This window comes from Pollachius pollachius (assembly GCF_949987615.1).
Source record: "Pollachius pollachius genome assembly, chromosome: 1".
NCBI classification, from domain to species: domain Eukaryota; kingdom Metazoa; phylum Chordata; class Actinopteri; order Gadiformes; family Gadidae; genus Pollachius; species Pollachius pollachius.
The window spans coordinates 38,306,002-38,318,501 of NC_136934.1; the positions used below are offsets into that span (position 1 = coordinate 38,306,002).

Genomic DNA, 12,500 nt, shown 5'->3' on the forward strand with positions numbered 1-12,500 from the left:
TTTCTGCAAACGTTGACTGGCCTGTAAACAAAAAAAAGTAAATGGGGGAGCCATGTTTTTTCTGGATGAAAAGTTCTATAACTGTAATGGGCGTGAGGTTGGACCCAAGAACAGCACAGACTGAGACCAGCGTTGGAAAAGTTCAACAGTTTATTGTCCAAACAGGGTAATAGCAGGCAGAGGGGTCCGGGACAAAAGGCAGTTCAGGTTACCAGGACAGGGACGACGAGGACGGGTCAGTGACAAGCAGGGTCGAAACCAAGGAAGCAATCCAGGAAATCATACTAGAGAGCTTTGCATGCTGCTAAAGACAATCTGGCAGAGACTGAGTGGAAAGAGTGGGTTTAAATCAGGTGAGGGAACACAGGAGAAGGTGGTTGCACTGATGAGGTGGGAGTGGCAGGCAGGTGATCAGGAAAAGTACTGACAGAGCTGGCAGTAGGATGGAAAGCCAGGAGCGGATCGTAACAGTACAGAGCTGGCAGTAGGATGGAAAGCCAGGAGCGGATCATGACACTAACATTTACATTTCTCAACCCAATTCCATAAGTTGTTGTTTTTTAATATTAAATTATTTTATATATCTTTTATAGTCTAAACAATTCTATTGTTTGAATACATTTTTTAGTTAACAAAAAATATAAATAAATAAAATAACTTAAAAGTAAACTAAATGTAAAAGTCATAATGTATTATTTTTCAGAATCAGACTTGTGAGAGTTATATCCGGTGAGAGAAATATCTTTGTGTCCAAATTGATTAAATTGGGGGCAAAAAGATGCAATTAACCTTAACTGAATTCTTATCCCTACCTCAGAAACACTATTTTCCTCAATAAACTGATTATACTGTGTTACATCCCAGACTTGGGATGTCGTTTAAACCGTACGCGCGTGCAGGGATCTACACTCATTGTTCTCCTATAAGAAGTCTAAGTTCAAAGTCTAAAGAGTTAGAGGGAACACAAAATATCTGAAGAGGCAGACAAAGACATTTGGAGCATGATGCAAATCTCGGCTCTCTACGTTGCTGGTGAACGGTGATGAATCAGTCTCTGATGCAGTTCTGAAATTCGTCTTATTCTGTTGTACAGATATATTTTGCCACGTTGAAATAATTCAGGATTGGTTAGCCTGGCTAGCCAACACAACCCCTGTGTGTTAGATTAGACTACCTTAGATTAAATTGAAGTTAAGAGATGGATTAGCTGTATTGTTGCTTATCACTAAAAACACCACAGTCTTCTTAAATAATTAAATAAAAATATAAAGCAAAAGACAAAATAAATCAAAAACTGTGGGTGTGAATTAGGATAGCGTAAAGTGGAGTGTATTTTGAAAACCTATTGAAGTGTCCTCCGCCCTCGTTCTTCACCTTTAATGAGAGACCCCTGATCGGCACCAGGAGCAGGAGTCAAATGAAAACATGGGTGAGCTCTAATCTATTCTGCCTTTCAGTACCACCACACATGTCCAATCCCAGTAATGAAACACATACCATAAGCTGCTCACGTTGCAATCCAGCACTAATGCAATTATTCAAACTAATCCATTTTTGTTTATGTTTTTGTTAAGCATTTGTCATACATGAGCGGTAATCTATAGGGAGCTATGCGGCATGTCTCTGGGATATTTCTTGGAGGGCCGCCACTCCCCAGCTGTCCATTCAGTGGAATGGTTGGAAAAAAACAACGTTGTTATGTAAAGGCTGCGAGACAACAGCAGCTCCCCCTCACCGCAGTTATCAAATACAGCCAAAACACATGTCAATTAATTAGAGGGAAACAGATAGAGGCAGACACTCAAGAAACAAAGAGCAGACACTCAAGATACACACAGACAGACAGCCACTAACAATATAGCCTACCCACAATGCAAAGGCCCACACATGAATAAACACACACAAAGACCTCCCACACACACACATGCACAAACAAACACACACATACATACACACACAGACACACACATATATAGACACAACACACTCGCTCGTGTGCTGGAAGCGTACATGTAGACGTTACCCAATCAAAGTGTTCCTATTAAGGGCAGTGTAAACATGTGGGGGGGGGGGGCTGGTAAAGTAAATACAGCATAGCACATCAGACAACCGGCAGCCAAGCACACATAGAATGGATGAGCAATCACACACACACACACACACACACACACACACACACACACACACCACTTAAATCGCTCATCAAAAGCCACAAACAGCTACAGAGGAGATGCGAATAAACAAATGCTGACACACACACACACACACACACATATGCACTTACACACATACAAACACACAAAACACAGAAACACACGCACAGACAAATATTTTAAATCTCTCATCAAAAGCCAGACACTCTTAGGGAAAATATACAAATAAACAAATGCTGACACACCCACACAGGTAGCACAGTGGCTGCTAGGTGACTAACTGCATGTGTCAGACTCTGTACATTTCCACAACTTCGTTGGGGGCCAAATACTTTATGCTGCCATAGACAATGTCAAAGTACTAAACACACAGACACGCGCCTCAAAAGGACCAGCGTGGAGCACGTCTACACATAAGCTACTGCTTCTTTCTGATGAAGATGTCGCTGTAGTTCTACTAAATAGATTATGCGGCTCAGTTAACCTAAGTCATGACATTGCATTGCTTGCACATTATTGTAGACACACACACACACACACACACACAAAGCGTTTGGCATGCATCCACCCAGTTGTTAACAAGGACAACTCTGAATGAATGCCCTGCATTTAAACAACTATCATGTTATGATAATTGTGTGTGCTCCTGCAATTATATGAACATATATTTGAATTCACAGGAGTTAATTCCCAGTTGCAAGCACAGTGTCACATGCAGCATGGGTAAAACACCTACATAGTAGTAGATAGTATACAACTACACCCACACTGATACACAAGCGCGACATCCATACAAACAGACAATGCATTCATGCCACCCGGACTCTCGCAGGTTGGTTGGAGGAAATGCGCACCAGATCTGCAAGCACAGGGCTTGTAACCCTCCCCGCTCCCGCCCCGACGCACGCCGCACTGAAGGTACATTGGATAAACTTACACAAAGAGAAGCATAGGCTCTTTACAAAGAACACTGAGGTCGGAGTAACTATCGGGTGCTAATGCTACAAATTGCCTTTATTCCACTAGATTTGTTTTGGAAACGGCGCGAAGAGGACTCCCAGGCCTCCTGGAGAGAGTACGCATTAGCAGTGGATTGAGATGGCTCCACAACACTGAAGGGTTACAACACATCCGGTCTGCTGAGCTTCCTCTAATGAGGGCAAATTGGTTTCAAAAAGTACATCATGTACAGTGGACCATGTCGCCTGTGTTAACTTTAATATCATCAGCCAATCAGCACGAGCCAATCAGCAGCAGCACATCCACAACGCGGTACGTTATGGTTGATGGGTCCCTCAGAGGTGTGAGGGGGGGGGGATACAGCTAAGCACGCCCGCCGGCTGCTAACCCCTGAAAGTACACAGTGCTGTCCATAACATAAAATGTAATGCTAAAGCACAATAGAGCCCTAACTCAACCTACATTACCCAAAAGTATGCCGTATGGATGACAACGTGGCACATTTGTTCACATTTATGTTCATGCGGAAGTTGCACAGTGTTTGGCCAACATAAACCAAAATTAGCGCGCTAGCGTAATCACACGATACAGTAAAGGAGGACCTTTCCTGCTACTGCAAGCAGTTAGAGCTAGGGCTATAAAAGTTATTTTGCCCTGGATACATATATATCCAGGGCATCTATAGCCAGGGCACATGCAGGTGAAATGCTACCAAAGTGCCACTGCTGTTACACATTCAGGGGCAGGGTGCACGCAGGCTGAATGCTCTCCGGCAGACTCGCTACAACAAAGTCATTTTGACATTTATGTTGTTAACGGATGTTTTAGTGAAGCCACGAGCAAGGTTATGATCTTTGTATCACCAGACAAGTATCATCCGCTTTATCTGAAACATAAATCCTGCCTCATTTGAGAAGCGAGATGACAGTAAGAATGGCTTTCAGTCATTCACACCGGTCTGAGGTGCCCTCGTCGGATTCTAATCCCGGAGCAGAAGTCCTAGGCACCAAGATCTACTGCAGGTTTGCCTCCTGAAGAGGAAAGGAAGGATCATCTCTGGCCTTTGCGTGAAATCCGAGAAGGACAGAATGGCAAAAGCCACCCACTTAACCTGGAGGGGTAGCAGCTTGGAGTAGCAGAGGTATACACGACGGTCAGCTCGCTAGAGAGTGCAGTGACTGGAGGCTGGGGCTGCCGATTGCAGGGACGCGTTTATCGACCGCCCTTGTGCTCAGAGGAGAACGTCGGCTATCTCCTGTCCTGTCCCTTCCACTTTATCCCTCGGTGCCATTGAGCACTTTAACGCTAGAAAATGTCAAATCAAAGAATGGCCGGTCAGCCGGGCTTTAAAGGTGGGGAGGGGGGTTGAAGGAGACAGGCTCTGTCCTTGTCTAATGAAGTAGTAACTGCTTTAGAAATCATTGTGTGGAGCACCAATTAAGCGTGTCGCCGCTTGCCTAAAGGGCAGGGATGGTCTTCTAGGAGAAAAAAAACACGCACAGTCTCTTTAAGGTGAGCGTTGGAGCCAGGAGCAGCCGTAGAAACTCAACAAATTGCCTAAATAGAGCTTCAGTCGAGCATTAAGAGCACAGAGAGAGCCCAATGATAAACACACTATAGGTGATTGGTGTGGATCCAGAACCCAGTAAACTGAGACTATGAGGGGAAATGTCTTGTGCATAGTGGGTTCTATGTATTATGTTTTTTATTGTTTAATAATCCATTTATTATATTTCAAAAGAATCAATTGAGCACTTAGTTCAAAATGTTACAGAATGTATTCTTTTCAATGCGCTGTTTTGTCTGACTTGCGGCTGAAGAGAAGTATTAGCATCATCATCTGTACATGCTCTTAGCTATGGGCAGAAAAGGCTTGGTGATTTCATACGTAATCGACTCGTCTTTTTGCATTTGATTTGAGCACTGTTGGCAAGACAAAGTGCTTCTCCAAACAGTGCCGGTGGTGCTTCTAACCATGATTGATCTCCGTAACAGGATGAAGGGGTGAGATCAGAAGTGCTAAGAAGGGGTTCTGTCTGTGAGGTATTTGTATACATCCTGCCTGCAGAGTGTTTGGGGCGAGGGCTCTGCGTGAGGTAGTGCTGCTACCAGTCAGGCTGGGGTGAGGGGGGGCCCGAGGGGCCCAGCTAGGGGCCGTTGGGCCCTGCGAGTCGGCCCCTGATGATCTGACCCGGGCCTGCGTGTGGGATTACAACGGAGAAGGAGGAGGAGCCTAAATACTCTGGTTTGACGAAAGAGACAGTATTAAAAGGTGAACTTGATTCAGGGCTTCTGCGAGGCCACAGGGCGATTCCACTCTTCTTGGTGGGAATAAGACACCTTGTTTGGGTGTTTGGGTCCTGATGAGTTTGGGACAACATCCGTGTCTACATTCAGGTCCAAGCCTATCCCCTATCTGATCTATCTGCCCCTTGTGGGAGAAATGATGTCTGTTTATTTGCTGATAAGTAAGAACGAAAAAGATGGAAAAAGGGAGAGAGAGTGGGACAGGGGGAGAGAGAGAGTGATGGAGAGAGAGAGAGAGAGAGGGATGAAGAGAGGAAGAAAGAGATGGAGAGAGAGAGAGAGAGAGAGAGAGAGAGAGAGAGAGAGAGAGAGGTAGGTTCTCATGGGGAGCTGCTGCATGGCTATCTTCTCTCACCATCTGACAAGCACCTGAGGGAAGACTCCTGACAGCCACGTGAGCAGATTGAAGCCAGAGCAGATAGCAGCGGGGCCTCATCCAAAGTGATCAACACCAACCACGCCAGCTCAGACTCTCCTTGGCATGCAGCAACAAAAATACACAAGGCCTAAATAATCTTCCCATAGACACAAGCTGTTCCACAGTCCAGCTTGTAATGAAAATGCGTGCTAATGTGCTATTTTTGCATTGCGTGTGCACTGCAGAAGTCCATTTTCTTGGCCTTCCCAGACGATAATGTAGGCTGTCTCGCACTGGTTCAACCGGTGGTTAATTTTAAAGTAAATAATCCTCAGCCTTTTTGATTTCGATTTTGTAGCCCTGCTGATAATTGTCTCAAGTTGGCTGTTACTTTTGAATCTGCCATCTTCCACAGCCTCAGTCAGGTCTCAATATGTGAGGACCAAAAGACTCATAGACAGATGGGGTATCGAGACCAACACATAGCTAACACAATAGCGGCCGGGCAGACATGCAAAGGGATATACGAGAGTGCCAGACACCCAGACATGCTTGTGTCTGTGCCCCCAGCCTTTGGCCAATGGCCCCAGGCGAGGGGGCAGGGAGCTGGGCAGGAAGTCTGCCACTAATGGCCCAGCCCGTCACTCACTGGATTGAACGAACTCCTGCAAGGGGACTCAATATGGATCGACTGTGTGGAACAGCAGACAGACAGACAGACAGATGGAGAGAGGGAGACAGACATAGGGATGGAGAGAGAGAGAGAGGAAAGGAGAGATGGAGTAAGAAAGAGACAGACAGAAAGAGAGAGAGATAGAGAGATTAGGAGGGAGAGATTGATGGAGAGACTAAGAAAGAGAGAGAGAGACAGAGATATAGCAGGAAGACGAGCATAACAAATGGAAAGAAAACCAGAAAAATGGCCAAAGGTAAAACAGCTAAAGGAAGTGCAAAATAAGAAGAGAGAAACATTACACCAAGGGGAGGAGACACCGGGTGGAGGGGGAGGAAAGGTTGAGGTGGGAGGATGGATTTCACTGTATCTGACATTTGGCAGTTTCAGAACATGATCACACAAACACACACGCACACTATCAATCATGACACTTAAACATAATACACACACAACAATACATGGTGTAGACACACACACACACACACACTCCCAATCATGACAATTAAGCACAATACACAAACAATCACACATGACACACACAAACACACACACACGCACAGAAACACACACACAGAAACACACACACACACACACACACACACACACACACACACACACACACACACACACACACACGTCTAAGCATGACACTTAACCACAATACCCACACAACCATACATGACATAGGAGACAAACACACACGGCACATAGCAACGGTGGTGGAGTGAGAGGCCGGATGACATGTGTTTAAGTGCTTTCCTCCGGACATGAACCCTGCACACGGTAAACCAAACCTTGGTTCAACCCCGCAGAGATCGACCGCTCCGTCCCCCCGCGCACGCGCACCGCTGTCTGTGTTTGCTGACGCCCCAGCACACACACACACAGGCAACCACGCAGGGACATCCACACACTCTCACTCACAGTACACACATAAATACATGCAGTCACATCGATGCACAAACACATGCATACGCACAGACACATCGACGCACACACACAATCACACAGACACATCGACGCACATACACACACACATTGACGCATACACACAGACACATAAGAAACACATGCATACACAGACACATCGACGCAAACACTCTATACACAGACACATCGCTGCACACACACAGAAACACACACATTGACGTACACCAACACACACCCACACATCAGACACAAAGACACACACACGCATAAATGTAGAAATAAAATCATTGAGGAGACACAAGCCTGCAAAATTCATAGTCTATAAATGTATGTGCTTGTGTCCAATCTAATATGAGTTGTGTTTTAATAAAAAGCCATGACAACCATTCACACCACACACTATATCTGCTCTTCAACCTTAATTAGCTCACAGTTAACAACAGCCAGGCAGTCAATCACAGTGAAGCTACATTTAAAAAAGCTGGGAAACTATTTTCACGTTCATGCAAATAGCCACAAAATATAAATCTGAACAACCGATAACTTGTGAAAGGAAATGCTTTTCTATAGTTCAGTGTTTCAAAAGAAACAAAAAACAAAAGGGTGAAGTCAGGTTCTTGCATTTTGTAAGGGTGGCAAAATATAAAAGAAATATGACACACAGTGAACAGTCAATGAGAGCCAAACCTACAGATCACAGGGAGCCAGTTTTGAGGTAAATCTTCATTTGGCTCTGCCAACCTTTGGCTTCTCTGGGGTCACACTGGAGACCTTCAGATGATTGCCTTGACAGGACTCTGTTCTCCTATCTCAGTCCACTGCTCTAATGTCCGTCACAACATCTCTGGCCTTATAGAAAGAAACGCTCTTTTGCTTCTTTTTTTTTTCACTATAAAAAGGTTATTTTCAACACCATAAACTTGGTCTTAACCGTCACTTCACTTTGAAATAAAATCTAACCATCCTCAAACAAAGACTGCACACGTATGGGCTTTGTCTTTTTCAACAGTCCAAAGTTGTAACGCTAGTTTATGTCAGGTTTAAACTGTGACTGCTTTAATGGTGACTATATAGATTACAATTGATTGAAAATCAGGCCAAACTAATCGACTTTAACATCTCTATGATATTGGTAAGACAATCCTGAATCCGTCAAAATCACCGGTCAAATGTGTCCGTCCGACACAGGTATCCCTTGGCTGGCTGCATTTCTAATTTGAAATGTTGAAGGTATAAAGGTATACTGTGCCCACATTGAACTAAATAGCAAGAGTTAGTCTGTTCTGGGAGGATAGAAATACCAAAATGTATCTATTAAGGTTTCAAACATTAATTAAAAAACAATCAACCTATCAGCGATTTATGATAAACTACCACCCTAAAGGTTCATCTTGCCCTGCAAAGGAAATCGCTGTAATATAATAAGACAAAAAACTGTAAATAAACAGTGTGTTTCCGTCTACTACTTGCAGAAGGTTAATTGTGAAATAGATTACAATTTCAACTTCTGTCCACAACTCATCCTGCTACCTGCTAATGGCAGAGCACTAGAGAATCTCTGTATTAGTTCATCAAAACATAGATATAATGGGTGATTCTGAAGGGCAGCGCAGTCTAAAAGCTTGCCTCGCTCATGGAGCTGTTTTGGTTGTCACTAAGCAACTACTGCGTTTTACCATGTGACACATTATACTTACACATTGGAGCTGTGGACGCAGCTCATAGTGAGCACACTCTAAATAACCATTTGCCTTTGAATGGGTTGTCGGATGCTATGTAAATGGAACCCATATAAATGAGTCGGGCCTATTGTGCTTTCTTGAATGTTACCTCCTCAGAACAATGTTAATTGGGGTCTAATGATTAGTAATGACTAGCTTTCTTTCAATTGACACTTATTTACAGTTTCTTGAGTGTTTGAGTAAGTCAGAGTCTACTGGGGACCATAACCAGTCACTTAGTCCACCACTAAACATACATAAATAACATGCTGTACTTCATGCGCAGTTTCCTTCACCCCTGAAATCAGTGCGTACCTTTGAAGGCGTTGGAGGCCGGCAAGTCTGTTTCCTGCATGCTGCTCCTCCCAGCGTTGCGCTCACCGCTGCCCGAGCCACGAAGGGATGCCAGGCGACCGTCCGACCGTCCGACCTCAACCGGTGCGAGGCGAGGCCGCTGGGCGTGGCGAGCAGGAGCAGGAGGAGGAGGAGGAGGAGGAGGAGGAGGAGGAGGAGGAGCCGAAAACGGGAACGTGCAAATGTTCGACTGCCATCTTCTTTCGTCAACAGGCCATACGTGAGAACGGGCAGGCCGTCGCCTGGCACAGTGGCTGGCCGGTTTACTGGCTTGATTACTGTCCTGCGAACAAGACGCTTTACTGTCCTGTGAACAAGACGCTTTACTGTCCTGCGAACAAGACGCTTTACTGTCCAGTGAACAAGACGCTTCACTGTCCCGCAGGCAAGACGCTTTATTGCCCTGCGAACAAGACGCTTTACTGTCCTGCGAACAAGACGCTTTACTGTCCCGCAGGCAAGACGCTTTACTGTCCTGTGAACAAGACGCTTTACTGTCCTGCGAACACGACGCTTTACTGTCCTGCGAACAAGACGCTTTACTGTCCTGCGAACAAGACGCTTTACTGTCCCGCAGGCAAGACGCTTTACTGTCCTGTGAACAAGACGCTTTACTGTCCTGCGAACAAGACGCTTTACTGTCCTGTGAACAAGACACTTTACTGTCCTGCGAACAAGACGCTTTACTGTCCTGCGAACAAGACGCTTTACTGTCCTGCGAACAAGACGCTTTATCGTCCCAAAGACAAGACGCTTTACTGTCCCATGAACAGGTGGCTTTACTATCCTGCAAACAAGTCGCTCAAGTTTCCCGCGAACATAACAAGACTCGTATTTTTCTGGTATTTGTGATGAGCTCAGTCCACCTGTGCAGGTGAAGGCAATAGGAGAGGGAGAATGTGAGTGAGATGGAGGTCAGATGGTTTCAGAGTTTGGGTCTAGTGAGGGAAGAGTCCTCTGGGTGCTGGCGTCTGGGCTAGGTGTTGGGTGTATGGGGCAGGGGGATTGGAGGTCCAGGAGGTTTCAGTGAGGGTTGGTTGTAGTCACAGGAGTTAAGGGTGGTGGTGGTGGCTGGAAGGGGGAGGAGGGCGGGGGTATGGGGGGAGGGTGTACACGCTCGCTATCCTCCGAGCCACGGGGCTACAGCCATGGCCGGGACCCAGTGACCATCTCTTGAATGTGCGTCTGTTCGCCCGCCCGTTCTCTCCGATGACTTCCTTCAGCCCTCGCGCTTCCTTCCTGTGGTGGATTTCAGAGAGTTTCTACTTCCTGTCGGAGCGAATAGGGTTCTGTGTGGGGAGTCTTGCGGGAGTCCAACGTCTTGTCTGTCAGGTTGGTTTCCTCAAAGTGGACACATGTCTGCATTTGTCTTGTTTTTCCGCTGTAATCGTGTTTCCGTGGTTACGGCTTGCCTTCCTTTCTGTCTGTGTCCTGTGTCTCTAGGTTGCGGCTCCGCTGGCTCAGCTTGATGGCAGGCTCTCTGATGTCGCCACGGCCCCTGCAGCACAAAGACAACGGAGAAGGAATAAAATCCATCAGCTCAAACCCAACAGTCAACAGGATTCTAGAGAACGACGCGACACGCGGACGAGTGCAGCCCCTGGCGGGCGATTTCTGTAACAAAGAACCAGAAAACCAGAGTACCGAAAACACACACACACACACAAACACACACACAAACCAACACACACACACACACACACACACGCTGCGTTTACGATAGCAGGCTAGGTGGGTGGTTTGCTGGAGACCCCTGACTTGCCAACCACTTCTTCAACAAATAAGTTCTTAGGTTCTTACATGAAAGAGGGCCACAACATAGAGAGAGAAGAGAATAACAAGAGAGCCGGGAGCGCCACGTTGACCCGGGCCGCCGCGTCCCACCACGGCCCCGTCCGTCTGCACCTTTGAAGCCAGCCCGGGCTGGAGCCCGCTCGGCGACAACCAAACTTTATTTACATTTCAAAAGCACAGAGTGCCACGCCGTCTCTGTGTGTATCTGAATTAAAATAAGAGGAACAAAGAATTGAAATGAGGACCAAAATCCCCCCCCCCCCCGAAAACCCAGAAGGAAAGCTGAAAAAAATGCGATAGACGATTTTGCAGGTGGTGGTGGTGTGCTGGGAGGGAAATGGGAGGGGTGGGGGGGTGAGGAAGACCTGTTTTTGGCAAAGCGGTGACACAATGTTGTTGAGGACTTGAGTCAGGAATGAATGTGAGAGAGACAGAGAGAGGGAGAGAGAGGGAGAGAGAAAGACAGACAGAGAGAGGGAGAGAGAAAGACAGACTGAGAGAGAGGGAGAGAGAAAGACAGACAGAGAGAGAGGGAGAGAGAAAGACAGACAGAGAGAGAGGGAGAGAGAAAGGCAGACTGAGAGAGAGGGAGGAGAGAAAGACGACAGAGAAAGAGAGGGGAATAAAGAGAGAAAGAGAGAGAAAGACAAACAGAGAGAGAGGGAGAGAGAGGGAGAGAGACAGACAGACAGAGGGGGAGAGAGAGAGAACACAGATGTAGGGAAGAGCATTCACAGCGGGTGGGTCGGCGGCAGGTTGGAGACGAGAAGGTGGAGATAGCTGGAGAAAATCACAAGTTTCATTTTTCTTTTTTTATCTGCTAGAAAAAACAGGAAAAATGTGAGAAGAAAGCCGAGACATAACCCCCCATGGAGACAAAGGGAGGAGAGGCGCGCGAACAAACACAGAAACACACTAACAAAGTCCTGCACCAGACAGATAAAAACAAGAAGAAGAAAATATGCTGGAATGAGAGAGAGAGAGAGACAGAGAGAGACAAAGTCAGAGAGAGAGCGAGACAGAGGGGAGAGAGAGAGAGAGGGAGAGAGAGAGAGAGAGAGAGATAGGGGAGAGTGAGGGGAGAAAAAGAGAGAAAGAGACAGAGAGAGAGAGAGAGAGAGAGGGAAAGAGGACAGAGAGAGAGAGGGAGACAGAGAGAGAGAGGGGAGAGAGAGAGAGAGAGAGAGAGAGAGAGAGAAGGAGAGAGAGGGGAGAGCGTGAGCGAGGGGAGAGAGAGAGAGCCAGAG

At 46.4% G+C, this 12,500-nt stretch overlaps 1 protein-coding gene across 2 annotated transcripts in view; it reads right to left on the reverse strand.

The window, feature by feature from the left end:
- Positions 1-12,500, reverse strand: part of LOC307089659 (low-density lipoprotein receptor class A domain-containing protein 4-like) — a 141,343-nt gene that overhangs the window by 78,506 nt on the left and 50,337 nt on the right. For both annotated transcript variants that reach the window (XM_079756046.1, XM_079756047.1), the window contains one exon: positions 9,421-10,957. In XM_079756046.1, the coding sequence (XP_079612172.1) occupies positions 9,421-9,460 (40 nt within the window). In that variant the 5' untranslated portion in view covers positions 9,461-10,957. The remainder of the gene's footprint in view (positions 1-9,420; positions 10,958-12,500) is intronic.